At 34.4% G+C, this 15,335-nt stretch overlaps 2 protein-coding genes across 2 annotated transcripts; both read right to left on the bottom strand.

Annotated features, from left to right (window-relative positions):
• Positions 1–4,223: 4,223 nt before the first annotated feature.
• On the bottom strand, positions 4,224–7,312 carry LOC146740849 (uncharacterized). The gene is made up of 7 exons (XM_085501848.1): positions 7,152–7,312; positions 6,857–7,042; positions 6,396–6,493; positions 6,061–6,149; positions 5,825–5,890; positions 5,208–5,334; positions 4,224–4,989 (listed from the first exon to the last, which is right to left on the bottom strand). The coding sequence occupies exons 1-7, from the start codon at positions 7,310–7,312 to the stop codon at positions 4,823–4,825; spliced, it is 894 nt and encodes a 297-aa protein (XP_085357974.1). The 3' UTR covers positions 4,224–4,822.
• On the bottom strand, positions 7,271–13,866 carry LOC144352374 (cartilage oligomeric matrix protein-like). Its single transcript, XM_085501847.1, has 13 exons — positions 13,863–13,866; positions 12,911–13,090; positions 12,247–12,380; positions 11,986–12,120; positions 11,803–11,877; positions 11,439–11,588; positions 10,647–10,859; positions 10,358–10,517; positions 10,028–10,214; positions 8,904–9,085; positions 8,186–8,364; positions 7,772–8,008; positions 7,271–7,624 (listed from the first exon to the last, which is right to left on the bottom strand). The coding sequence occupies exons 1-13, from the start codon at positions 13,864–13,866 to the stop codon at positions 7,448–7,450; spliced, it is 2,013 nt and encodes a 670-aa protein (XP_085357973.1). The 3' UTR covers positions 7,271–7,447.
• Between the last annotated feature and the right edge of the window lie 1,469 nt (positions 13,867–15,335).

Below are 15,335 nucleotides of genomic sequence, written 5' to 3'. Positions count from 1 at the left end.
TTGACTGAACAGTCATTGTTTACATAATTACCACGTGGTAACAAAAATGGCAAACTATGTAAAATGACTAAATCCACGATTGCGAGCACACTACGGATTTTCCAGGTTATGTTTGGCAATGCATTGTCCGCAAGAAAGTCCATTGAAATGCGTTTCCGATAATTAAAATACCTACCAAGTGTTTTCTGTTCGACCAATGCAAGTTTGAATGTCCTAGCCCGAACGCACTCGAATTGATGATGGTTCCAATTAGTCGAACTCAATCAAAACTTGAACTCAAAAGCATTTTTCTTTGTTTTGCCAAAAAAATGGAATAACCACGAACAAATCATAATTGTTGACGTACGATGGGTGGTGAAACATCATCTCAATCATCTAGATGAACAGCTACAAACTGAAAAAGTAACCAATGATTGCATTGTATATTTTCAACCCCTCAGGTAATACAGTTTGTTGGTTAATTTGTATAACACTACTTGTTTCCCCGTCTCTATAATTCTAACAGACCAATATTCTTCGATTGCAATAATTTTTTATATAAGTTTTTGTTCAGCATCTTTTTTCCGCATTCACTAAGAAAGTACCGTATTTACTAGTTTCGTTGTTCTCATTTACTATAAAAGTGCATAAAATGGGAAAACAGAACGGGGCTCGATCTAACGATTTCCAGATCGAGCAGACAGTTCTTGTTCAGCATCTTTTGCCAGCATTTACAATGTTCTCTTTCTTTTGTCGCCATTTACTGGGAAAAGTACTCTTTATACTAGATAGACGCGTTTACAAATGCCCGTTTACTTGGAAAGAAATCTTTTTTTTTTTGCGAATATTTAATAGGGAGCGGATCGTGTAAAAGAAGAAGTTTGTTCTCTTAACACGTGGTCCACTGTGATACATACACGCACTTCTGTTGTTACCTAACACACTTACGCTTTTACAACATACAAACCGTGAAGTGGGAGTAGAAAAACAACACCCAAAACCTGAAAAGATCGCATTATAACATCGCCGCTATCGTCAATTACCGGTCTCTTCATAGTCTCGACGAAATAGTTGTGTAGCAATATTGTTGTCGTTTTCTAACTAGTGTAGGTATTTGCTAGCTGAATAAAACTACCCTGTATAGCATAGACATTTACCTTCAATATACGTCGAATTAATCTTTCGTCTAATCTTGAAATATGAGCTGTCACTGTACACGCAATATGACTGGGCCGTTTCACACAAAAAGGTTCAAATCATTGCCCAACCCATTGTCCGGTTTACCATTATCGCTACACAGTGTGAAGGACGGTGAAACTATGACTGCATATCTGGAAAAACTTCAGTTACTAGGCAATCGTTGTCTAGCAACGCCTGCCCAGTGTAACCATTGGTCTGAGTTTGAGTCCTATGTAGTAGGGCGTCGTCGACCTGAAAACCCCACAGTCATAATACCTTTGCTTACATCATTTCTATTTTATCATGGTGCACAAGGACGTAATGCAGTATGTTAACCTACAATGACCAGTGATATAAATTTAGATTCTATGTGTAAATTATTCATTCATATCAGAATATGTATGCGCCACCCGCTGTGAAAAAAACATGGATAAAAAAAATGTCATTCAATGTGAATTTCGAATGACCGATAATAATCTTCCTAAGTAATATTACTGTGGGATTTCGAAGTGAAAATTGAATCGTAAAACCCTGCAAAGCTCCTGTGGAAATATGAAATGTACTATCATTTTGTTTTATATAAAAATAACTCTAGGAAATTAAAAATCAAAACAGTCAATCAATAATAGCAAATTCGATCAAAATGCGTTCTGAAGGTTTTGAGGTTTTGCTTACAAAGACTGAAATAATATAATTATCTACTGAATGAATATGCATAGAAATTGCCACAAAACTAATCGAGTTTGTGCATTATTCGAATGTATTGACGATGTATACATTTTTGGGGAAAGAAATAAAAAGTAAGAATTATCAACCTTAGGGGGTCAATACAGGAGCAGCGACGATTCTCGTAGCACGTGGTCCTGTCAATCAGACTTATAGCTGGTAACCTTGGTTGTAGTTTGGCTTGCTTTCATTTGAAGAGGTGGTTGTTTATGTACATTTGTTGTGCATTTCTTATTTGGAAGTGCATATGATCCAATCAAATGTTGACTAATGACCAGTGCAGGATTTGAACTTTTGTACTTGAAGTACTGCGAGGCTTTTCATCAAATGCTTGTATTTAAGTTTATTTTCATAGGCTAACATTTCACTGATTACATCAATTTGATTTGAACCTGGAATCTGACTTACTGGTAATTGCAAGCAGAGTACATACACATATAAAGTATATTGTGTTACTTACCTTTATTACGTGTCTATATTTGTGGGAAATTAAACAAAAGTGATTTGAACCCAGACCCTATACAAATAAACATCTGGCAGATCCACAAGACTATCAGATATTTGTGATGCATCAGTTTGAATACTGAGAAACAGTCTCTGTATTAAATCTTTTGACATGTGCCCTCTATTGACAATTTTTGGCAATTGTTTTTGAAACGCTGCACATGATTGGACGAAAGTAACGCTTGTATTGTAATCTGTCAAGTCATATATTAATGGGGTTATATGAAGGTTAATAAAGTTAGGCAATTATTGGGAGAGTTATGTTCTCTACAGTATCTGATTTGTTATTTTTGAGTTGTGGGTGTTTTGGTAGTTTAATATTTGATGAATAAAATAACAAAAATAGCATTTGCATCGTATTCTTTAGACCAATGAAGATTTATACATACCTTTTATGTTCCCTTTGTTAGTTAGATGTAGAATTGCATGACTTTCCAACTCTTCAAATGTGATGTTAGGTTTACCAGACTTTTCTAAAATATTGGAAAACACTGTGTCAACCTGTGATGAATAACAACCTACCCGTATTTACAAATTTTGGGAAAATCATCAAACAAAGTCGATGGGCAATAAAATGTAAATCTTTATTGAGGTAGAATTTCACTAGAACTTTAGTGTGTAGAAACGACATAAACTGTCCTTGCTTCCAGTGATGCTGTGGATTTCAATACTGTACTTGTACAATTGTGCGCGCAAGCAAGCGTTTTTGGTATACGTTTCAATACAGTGAAACTGCTTCGTCGGAACTACGACCCACGTCATCGTACTTTTCCTTAACAGTAACATATCCTTCTCAATTTGAGGCTTCTCTGAATATAATATAATATTGTATCAAATCAGATTAGCAATTTATTGACTTTGTGTACACAGGAATATGCATTCTACAAAACAGAAAACAACAATATATTTTGTTTGACTTGTAATACTCATTACCTGTCAGTGAAGTTTTATAGCAATCCATGACCAACCCGAAGAACTCCCAAGGACACTCTATGCAATCACAAAACAAGTAAAATATTCTATTAAAGACGTGTATTTATGGGTTTCATAAATTATTAGGTCATTGTGATAATTATATTATTTTTTTTAAAGAAATAATGCTTTAACATTGATTATGATGGAAATTGTGCTTCTTTGTTTTTAGATTTTCTCCAAACAACTATATCATACTGGGAAATTCGGATTAGTTAGTGAAGTTATGTGTTATGTATAATGTTATTGATCTAACTTCATCTAAACTTGTCTTGCGACTTTGTCAGCTCACTCAGCGCTGTGAACTTGTCTAGCATTGATTTTTTCTCAATGAATTGTAATCACTTGCTATTCATTAAAACTGGTCAACTGTACACTGTGTCACAGCAACTATCTCCGAATGCATAACGTCTGTTATGAACATCAGTAAGAGTTAAGAGAGCAAAACATAAAGCGTATTTGGAAATATATCTTCACGCTGATTGGTGTTACTACGGTTACCATTAAAACACACCTACCTTATTGTCTACGGCACATTGTATAAAAACGGATATGGGAATCCAGTCACGTTTTGCTGTCGTCTGATCGGACGTTTTTGCATTGCATCAAAAACTGGGGAAGTGGTCATCCCAATACAAACAATTACATAGCTTGAGCGTATGAATGAAGATGAGTTTTGTGACTCCATAAATTGAAATGTAAACACGCAGAATTACGCCCTCTAGTGAAGGCAACAATTACAAAGATAAAGATAAAGGGCACACATTACACAGCATAATAATGAATTGATCTCCAGAGATATGAAATTTAGATTTTGTATTTCTTTTGATATTGACCATGCTCTGAAATACAACAAAACACAATTTTGTTTTAAACCCTATAATGTTATTTATTACAACACAGAACATATCTCGATTATTAAAGCAATGGCATAGCTATAAATTAAAGGGCACAAAAACACATGGTAAGTATTATAATCATTTCAGTGAAGTTGATTGTAAGGTCTAAATTATGTTAGTAAAGAGAGATTTAATTATTGATTGTTTAAAATCACACAAAATGTTTACTGCGTGTTGACATTACTCTTGTCAGAAAAGATACACATAATAGTAAATACTATAAAATATACAGAGTAAAAACGAAATCATTTTACAAAACAAAAATAAGTTGAAATAAAACTATTGTAAAACATGAATAATTCATGTACTCGTAATTTATTTTGTAGATGTCCTTTAACTTGACACCTTATTCACAACCTTAATGGCGCGATCCTGGCAAGAGCCACACATATAGCCCCAAAAAGTGTCACAAAGAAAAAATTAAACTGGAAATAAACTAAGCGAATGAATTCTCCCTAATCCGATTATAAAAAACTATATAATTTTGTTCCAAATCTTGTATATACATGTACGTTATATAAAACTGTGAACTAAAACTGAAAACATAAAATAAGTGAATAATTTCACAGTTCTGAATGGTCATGGTAATTACTTCTTTTACGTCGTCGTTTTGCATCTGGATATGTAACTTGAAATCTTCCTTGGTCTAAACTACTTGCTACAAATACAGCATTGCCTTCTATGGATCCATCATGTCCATACAAACCACTGTCTAACAACACTTTAGTTCCTGTAAGACGTAAAACTAGTTGTTAGAAATGTCACTAAAATGTTAAGACGAACTGCACTTGTAATATCGCACATACGTTTGTTGTTTTTGTGCAAAATAATCATTTTCATCCACAAATTACCCCCACCGAATGCGAGATAAACAAATGCAAACTGGTATATAGCAACAACTAATTCCCTGTAGTAGATGTTTAACCACTAAGATAGATAGCGTCTTACCTTCCTTGTCGGAATCCATATTATAATGAGCTTCAAGTAATTTCTTGTGTCTTTGTCTTTCAAGTCCAGCTAATTGCATATGTTCATCGATCTCCACATCCAACAATGCAAGCCCCCATACACGTACCTATGTGAGAATGTGTTCATATTGTCAATTAAATAGTCTTTTGTAGTACTCGACAGCTTAATACATTTGTTATATCCTGGTACTTATTTCACATACCAGTTTATATACAAGTTTTGATATGACATATTTATGTCGCATAATCAATTTTAATTCAGAAAAAGAATATGTACAATTGCATTTTTTTTGTAAATGGTCTTACTATAATATAAAACGGCTGGTCAGTCCGGTGAACTGGTAGTGACATGGCATATGATTGTATAAGGGTATTTCAAACGCATCCCGTCACTCAATAGTACATTACAATGTTGCGGTTCATTTCCAAATCATGTGTTCTTATCCATTTATTCATGACTGCCCAAGCTTCAAATGAAACTTATTGGGTTCATTTATTCCACACAGAAAATATAAGGATCATGGAGCCGGCGATCTGATTGATTGAACACAACCCAGCCATGTTAGCAAATCCAAAACACATACAATTTATACCTACCTCGTCCATCATACCAATAAAATTTGTATTATTGCCATGACCGAGAAATAACACTGTGTCGCTATCCTGTGAAAATAATTTGTTAAATGTCAATCATCCAAGTATGTGTGGACAGAATCCTTTCATGTTAACTACATATATAACAATCTTGTTGGTGTTGCCATGAGTAGACCAAATTATTTTGTATTTGCTGACAAAATTACACATTTATTCCTATTGGCATAATTATGTCTTACCCAGGTTGGCAGGTTGGCACCTGTTAATGAAGCTTCAGGTCCAATAGTTGGTAATGATGTACCATTGATGAATATATCCAGTAGTAAATCTATTAAAATGCATATCATGTAAGTATCATGTGTATTTATGATAGTTAAGCTGTCTAATAATAGGAATACATATGAACAGAAGTCATTCCAAAATTGAAAAGCATTAATAATCAACTTTGCACCGAGTAAAATATTTCATGGATATTAGAGTTCCAGGAATACATTGCGAGCAAATGGTGTTGGGATATACTCATTAAACTGTTCAGACCATATGGTGTTAAGGTGAAAATGAAGCTTGCACTTACTCTGGGCATCAAATCGCATGGCAACATGGTTCCAGACATTCGATTGTACAACTGTTGTCCCGTTTACAACATTGTTACCAACTTCTCCTCGAAGCACACTGAACAATAATGTAATGCATTTGTTAAATTATTTGAACGAATAGTAATTGATACTTTGTGGGTAGAATGCATGTATCAGCGTTACGGACAGTGTGTATGATAACATCGAATGTTTATGACAGTCAAATGCAGTGGTTCTAAATTCATGAACATGTCGAAGCGAATATTACATAAAAAGGATTGAACATGTTTCTGATTTCATCTCCCAATAGACGCCTTCGTGTACATGTAAATACATATTTATTGAAACGCTTAGATGAATTAAAGTTATTGAAAAAATCTAATTACTAATCACTATTTAATATTAATTCACAAATAAGAAACAAACCAATACTCATATGACAAAACTAAATATTACATACCCGTTCTCAACATAAAGACACAGTTCAGCATTAATTGAACAAATAATAGGAATCTTGGTGGAAGGATAGTTGTTGGGCAAATTAATCCACGCTTCAACGGTAAAACTATACTCTAAGTTCAGATTCTGAATTGTGTTCAGTGTAACATAATCATCCACACCATCAAAATACAAAGCTTGATTGACCCTACAAATACAAATACAACAGAAATCTTATTACGCTGTTCATGATGTATATTACTACAATGCAATGAGATTATCACAAATTTAAAGGATAACAAAATCATTACTCTTACCTTTCAGCACATGTGTACTGGAGATTTGACCAAATAATATTGGATTGGGCAAACTGAAATATTCCCAGACGACCTCCTGATATGGCAGTATCATATATGTCTCCCGAATCTGTTATAGTAACACCGCCGACTTTAACAACCACTCTGGCAATTATGACCATATAAGAAACATTTCATTGAAGGAAAAATGTAAAGTTACATGAATACAGTCCAGTAGATAGCCGATGCTAATCTTCACGTAAAAGCTGCAATCAAGACCACTCTGCCAGTAATCATGACTCACAGAGGTAATGCACTCACCTTATTAGTCCAATAGAAGGTCTATGTGTTAACATCCATCTATAAGCTACTTTATGTTCCCATCCTCTCATTTCTGGATCATGCCATAATAACGTAACTTGATCTGTTGTGTCATATGAATGCCATAGTGCATCACTCAATGTTTTACCAGGACCAGTGCTGGATATAACTCGCTTGAATAAAGAATAATGTGGCAAATGGTAATACAGTTGGTTACTATTATTAAAATGACAGTGAACATTGTTACAGAATAATCATTTTGTTTATTTTATTTTATCGACAGCTCGATCAGTATCACAAGTTTCACCCTAGCTCCTCACCTTTATCTGTAAACCTTTTATACCAGCTCTATAATCAGGATAATTTAAATTCTTATGTCTCCACATCACAATGTAAAACTTTCTACTGCTTTGATATCCAAACACAAAACCCATATAATTTGTACCGACATCAGAATTTACAAACAATGTACCAGAGTAATCCACTGGACCAAAGTAATCACGACCTATCAACATGAGTGGCATTTCGGTGTCTGCTAGCTGGTGAACTTCTTTGCCCTGCAACAGACCATAATACATCTCAAGAAGAATGACAGAATGCTACCGACCACAACTAATGGTATATGTCTATTAGTTATATAGTCTATAAGTACTATAGTAACTATGTAATTTTCAAATCTATCTGGTCTACTAAATACTATATTCAGGATGCTGATATATACACTTCAAACTTACCTGGTCAGCTAAAAACCATACTGGGGCCGCTGCATCTAGTAAAGTAGTATCCAACGCAATTGAAATATATTCTTTAAAACTAGTTGTATGGTATTTTCCATTTTTTGGACAGTTATCAAATTCGTCATCAACACCATCTCCATCATAGTCGTCCTCACAATCATCTCCTACTAAGTCACCTAGTATTAAAACATTACAAGACATTAGAATATGGCAATAGTACACCATGATTGAATATCATATTGAGGAAATCAATGTTCAGGGGGCCTACAAACTGTCAATCCTGATACATGGTAGACTTTTATATTATTTCCACATAAGGGATTATAAATTATCATATATACAGACTACTAAACCTCAGAACATTTTAAATACGGCAAGATTAATCATTTCAATTAGAATTTAAAGCCTTCTATGTTTCATAATTCGAACGGAAATCCAATAATTACATACAAATAATTAGATCTCATAACTCTTCAACACAATGATTGCCAGTACGTCAGTAAGTACACGCTTTTTGCAGCAGTAGTCATTCGTCATTTGAATTATTACCTCCGCGCATTACTCCAAAGTGGATACATTTTCGTCAATAAGCTTATTTGACATGGTTACTAATCCAATGAGTAGCAGTGAAGTGTGTGATAGACACGAATATTCTAATAAAAGCAATACAGATCCAATTCGAAATATGCATAATGATATACTACCAAAACCATACCATTCAAGTCTATCTGTGTTGGATTTGGTACAAGTGGACAATTATCGGATGTATCTGATATACCGTCACCATCTTTATCTTCATCACACATATCACCCACACCATCTCCATCAGTATCTAACTGATCTGAGTTTGGTACATTCTCACAATTGTCAGCAAAATTGAGAATACCATCACCATCCCTGTAAAGTGAAAGACATAATTCAGCCATCGAGTTTACATATAAAGTAATAATAAATTGACGAAGCAAAAGATTATACAGATTAAATTACACAAGTATTGTTAATATGTTTTTAAAATTCCATATGACGCTATAGACGCTATAGACTAAAGATAGGTCAACCGAGTTTAAGGTTGCACAGTCTTGAAATATTGGCTACGTATTCTAAAAATGAATAACAGTCGCTTCATTCTTGAGTGCTACAAATGTTAACTTTACCAAGAAAACAATAATAAACCATGTTGGACTCGTAATTTGAAATTAATGTTATTTCCTTTTGGTTTTGGTGCGACCTGGACAAAGAAGTTGGCTGCGAATCGACATTCCTTAAATTATTTAAACACAGATTGTGCGACACGAATTTCCAATGTTGGCAAGGACAAATCAACATATACCCGAAACTTGACCAATATAAAAGATTTAAACTAATTTTCCAGTTCGAAATTTGTTTAAAGTCATACAGATAATTTATTACATAGAATTGCTCTGACCAGACTTTTAAGAATTGAAATGGAAAGACACTCGAGCTCTTTACTTGCTAGAATCGAAAGAAATTGCCCATGTTGTGTAAATAACACTATTGAGGACGAATACCATTTTTGTCTCGGTTGTCCTAACTTCCATGAATTACGTTTCCAGTATATCCCGTTATATTATCGCACTGATTGCTATCCTTATAAATTTATCAAGCCTATGAAATGTACCAAAGTTAGCACTATACCTACTATACAGCTAAATATGTTTACCTCTCGTCTATGAAACAAGACACGCTTCTTTAAAGTATATTATTAATTATTTTGTCCTGTATATAGTATTGTATATTTGATAATATTGATATTGTAATTTCGGGTCAGTGGCCTATACTATGGAATATACTATATACTATGGAATATAATATAATTACCTATCCTTATATGAGCTATAATAATATTCATCACATTCATCACCCCATCCATTATGATCACTGTCAGTCTGCTCTGTGTTGCTGACATCAACACAGTTATCACATGCATCGCCTACACCATCAACATCCACATCTGCCTGGTCGCTATTGGCAACAAATACACAATTATCTGAAAGGTCCACAACACCTAGAAACAAAAAAAAAACAGAAGGAATTAATAATATGTATTATATAAACAGTTTTTGCAGAGAGTTTACCTGTGCTGGTTATACCACCTATATGAATTACCATCATTATCATCATCCTCATGACAATCATTATTAAACTTACCATCATTATCATCATCCCCATCACATATATCACCATCTCCATCATCATCATTATCTAACTGATCAGGATTGGGATCATTGATACAGTTGTCACAGTCATCACCAATACTATCACCATCAGTGTCGATCTGACTTGGATTATTTACATATTGGCAGTTATCCTACCAATAGAGACACAATAAACACATTTACCAATATAGTATACAGTGCAATATGATGAATATAAACACGACAATTACATATTCAATGCACGCCGTGATCTACTCAATTGAAGTAAGATATGTCCTTACATTTTCATCATAGATGCCATCTCCGTCATCATCCCCATCACATATGTCCCCTTTATTGTCATGGTCATTGTCTTCTTGTCCACTGTTTGGTATCACATAACAATTATCCCGTTTACACATGTCCTCATTACAATGCAGTGCAATGGATGGATTCCCATCACTATCGGTATCATAACCACAATACACGCCATTGCCAGCATAACCATCATTACACTGACGATAAAGAACGTGAAATATATGTTACATTAAATGTATAAGCGGCATTACAATGTATTCAACGTTTATCTAACAAATTATATATTTCATTGGCAATTCAAATCAAACAACTTTGAATGAAATCAACTCATGTACCAGTTAGATGAGTTTACACATATTGATTCCTTGCAATCATGTGCATTATTATACATCTGTCACTGTAACGCCATAAGTTACAGCGTGCCTCAATTTTGCGGTATTTTACGGGGTATTTTCATCCTGCCGTATTCGCTTATTCTGTTCTAAGCATTTTGGATTTCGGCATTTCCATGGTGTGTCCTTAGAAGGAAAAGATGTATAATAATAAGAGTATTACGGGAATACCTCAAAGTATGCACTCAGACAGTACGCCGCAAATTGCTGCAGGTCGGTCGATACTCCAGCTGTACTGTCTTCGTGCATACTTTGACGTATTCTCGTAATAACCGCATAGTATTGTTTTGAACAAGCATTTCAGTAATAAATTTAATATTTAAATTACAATTCGGCCTGAAACGTTGGAAATGCTTCACTTCAAACAATTCGAAGGATAGTTACCTGACATGTGTATTTTCCAGGTCTAGTATACATACATGTAGCATCTTCATGGCAATTATTTAGTCCAAGATCACAGTAATTCCCTTCTAAACATCCTGTATACCCATCGCCAATGTAACCAGGTGGACATGCACCACAGCTATAACTTCCCTATAAATAAATAATATTTTATATTGAGGCTATACATTTGTATCCACATGAATACGTAGACAATTTTATTTTTTGACACAGATGATGAATGTATATATCATTATTTTTATTATTATTAGATATATTATGATAAATAACTGTATAATCAATAAACCTGCACAAACGAGACAGTTATTGTCAAATGCATAATTATATTATAGAGAAACATACTTACTATTGTATTTGTACATACTGACAATGGATCACAATTATTGTCACCAGTGAAGCATTCATCAACATCATCACAAACCTAAAAATATGAATGGAACTTTCGATAATTGTATGGTGTTATTTTTATTTCACTTCTTCACAATGAGTTATGGTTTAAAAAGGAATAGTTACAAGAACAAGAACCTACCTGGGTCTGAGTAAGTATGTGTTTTATTCCTACACCATGTGGTGTATATCCACTATAACCACACGGACATCCACTACATGTATATCCAGGTGCTAAATTAATACACTCTTCAAAACATGGATTAAAGTGTGCACACTGAAAAGACATTAAGTAATGAATATTTAGTTGTCAGTAGTGTTTATTATGCGCGGTTTATGAACATTCCTGATTATAAATGTATCACTGGTATATATATTATTGTATAACGACTGACAACTTTACCTCATCAATATCGATGCATGTTAAGCCATCACCAGTAAATCCCTCTGGGCACTCACCACACGCAAATGTACTGCCACCAGTATTAACACATTGTACATCACCAAAACATGGATTAACATCAGCCCAACATGGACCTGAAACGGTTTATTTAGTATTTGTGCTGGACATAATGTGCAAATTTGGTATACATATATGACTTGGGACTGAAAGATAGGTTATTCCATCACCTTTAACGCCAGCATATGAGGTTCTTAAACCAAGTTTTCTCTGACTGGATTTGGTCACACAATTAGGGGTGCGACATATCCACCCAGGGGAGGGCGTTAAACTTGTGGGTATTCATTTACAAGTACAATGTCAAAGATCCGATGCAATAGCAACTATGCGAGAATACGTTTGACGAGTTGCTGAATTTGTCCACATTATCAAGTTTATTCCATAGATACAAAGGACTCCTTAGGAGTACACATAATTTCAGCTGAACTACCATGCATTCATTTATAATACATCTTCCGCAATTGTTTTTGTTTCTATTTTAAAATTACAAAATTATTTTTATTACAGCACTACTGTTGTAATTAGGATATGCATGTAACAATTTCAAGTCGCCATAAATGAGAATGAATATGCTCTTTTGCTCTATAGTATATACATATTTACTTACAGTCGGCAACACTTGTGCAAGTTTTACAGGGATTACAATCGCCGTCAGAATACTCATCTGGATCACAGGGGTCACACGCTGCTTTGCATTCTGTACTAGAATAGCCTGGTTCACAGCATATACATTCAGACTGTGCAGACTGGTTGTTATATGACCCTGGCTTACAACACTTACAAAACTCTACATAAGGAGTAAATGACCAAACAATCAATGAGTTAACGTTAATCATAATGTGATGTAGTTTCATTAGGTGAATGCAGTGGATTAACTAATTATACAAATAATATCACCGAATTAGATCTAGTACACAAGACTGAAAAACTAAATATATCGCAGGAAGACTTGAAAGAAGGGTGGCTTTAAAATGTTACACCTGACAAGCAGTTGACTGTTGCGTGTAGGTTGATAGTTACAAAGAATATATAGATGGGTAAGTATGGGCAATAGATGGTGGATGGGTGAAATATGCGGGCAGAAAGTAGGTGTGTAGATGTGTAATTGGCTGGATCGGCGACATGCTGTCATATGCATGTAGACTTTCAACAGATAAATATAGAACGTTGGTGTTATAACGCATATAACCACAACAGGGTCAATATCTTTACCTGTATTGTGGCCAACAGAAAATAAACCTGGTCCACAGATAGTAATAATACCATTATGACAAGCTTCACCTGGTTCACATAACGTACATGATGAAGGACAGGATGTTTCGTCACAGTTACCGTGATGGTACATTGGGCAGGGTGTAGCAATACCACCGGTACATAACTGCAATGAATTGTTGTTTTTAATAGTGTATTATCATTTAGTAGTATATTATCACTGTTTGAATATATGTAGGGATATGTATATCACATTTATAAGCCTGAATGTGCAGATTCGCTGAACGATACTTGCATCCACCATGTTAGTCTCATATAGATGACATAACAAAATAGTGTAAACTTACCCATCCTGGTGGACAAGGCGAACATTCTTTTGAAAGTCCAAATGAATATTCTGTTGGCGATCTGTCACATGGTAATGGTGGATCGCATCGCCCACACGGTATTTGTACGCCATCTCCAAGACAGTAGTACGAAGCCTCACATCGAGCACACTGGGTGTCATCTATACACAAAGTTCTAATTATTATTAATTTAAAAAATATCCGTGCGCAAATAAAGTGATGGAGTATAAGTATACATTAACTATGAAAATATGCAAGAACTGCTGATCACTTACTACAAGGAGTTTTTCTGTAAAGCATTTATGTTTTGCTAGCGATACTTTCACTCATTTCAGGTTCACATTTTCTGTTTTTATAAACCATGTGTGACGTAAATTGTCAGAAACAACTTTGATTGACATGGAAGAGATTTCTTGTAGCATAGCTTCATTTTACAAATGATTCCATATATGCACACATATTTAAAATCCATGTATACATATAAACAATCACACATTGCCAAAAGCTAATTGGACGATAGTATCTGCAAATAATTACTCACATAGAAGTCTTCTTGCCACTGTACATCCCAAAATTTCAAATCTTAAACCAATCCCATTATTCCAAGATTGTGGATTTAATCGTATATGCCGGGCCGTGACTGTATTATTGAATATGTTCTTTTTATAAGAATGGCTGTCCGTGTTACCAGTGAATAACTGATAAAGAAAACAATATTTTTGACATCAACATACCGACAAGTTCTACAACCATCCGTGTCATTTTACTAAAATAACTCTTATAATCACCGGTTTCAAATGAATGTGGGCTGGGGTCGAACTCCCTAAGACATGGTAAACATGGTAACTTGTAAACATGTTAACACCACCCATGAGTTGAATGACACTTGTCAAAGACCCCCTATTATAAGCTTACCACGTCATTTCCACTGTCTTCAGTGACGTTTGTCCAGGTACTTCCATCATAACTGTGTTGTATTTTAAATGTTGTAACCCAGTACTCTTTATCAGGATTACCCTGTGTTATAATGCCATTATAGAGGTATGTCTCACCCATATCAATAGCTAACCATTGTGATGTATCAAACACTGCTGGTACCCATCCTGGGGAACAATTCATAATATTACCATAAATAATTCAACATAGCTTATGCAATATAAATGGTTACAAACAAAATCAGGACTGTAACCTGGGTAACGTCGTATTATATTCTGTTTTATATAATGTATAAGACATATTTCAAAGTACTGGCTTTCCAAATTTTTGTAGGCTTAGGTCTATTCGAATATGATTGACATATGCATGTTGCCACATACTTCCTGAGGTAAATAGCTAGATAGATAGTAAATAGATATTTAGTATGTATGTTTTAATTAGTAATGTGTTTGTCAATAGGAATATCTCAATGTTCCTAAAAGTTTATGTGTGTGTATATAATTATGACTATTAAACGGCCATGGAATGTCAATTATT

Source organism: Saccoglossus kowalevskii, chromosome 7 (genome assembly GCF_978046115.1).
Source record: "Saccoglossus kowalevskii chromosome 7, keSacKowa6.1, whole genome shotgun sequence".
Classification (NCBI taxonomy): Eukaryota; Metazoa; Hemichordata; class Enteropneusta; family Harrimaniidae; genus Saccoglossus; species Saccoglossus kowalevskii.
Note: the sequence above shows the minus strand (reverse complement) of the source record. Positions and strands in the feature narration are given on the sequence as shown.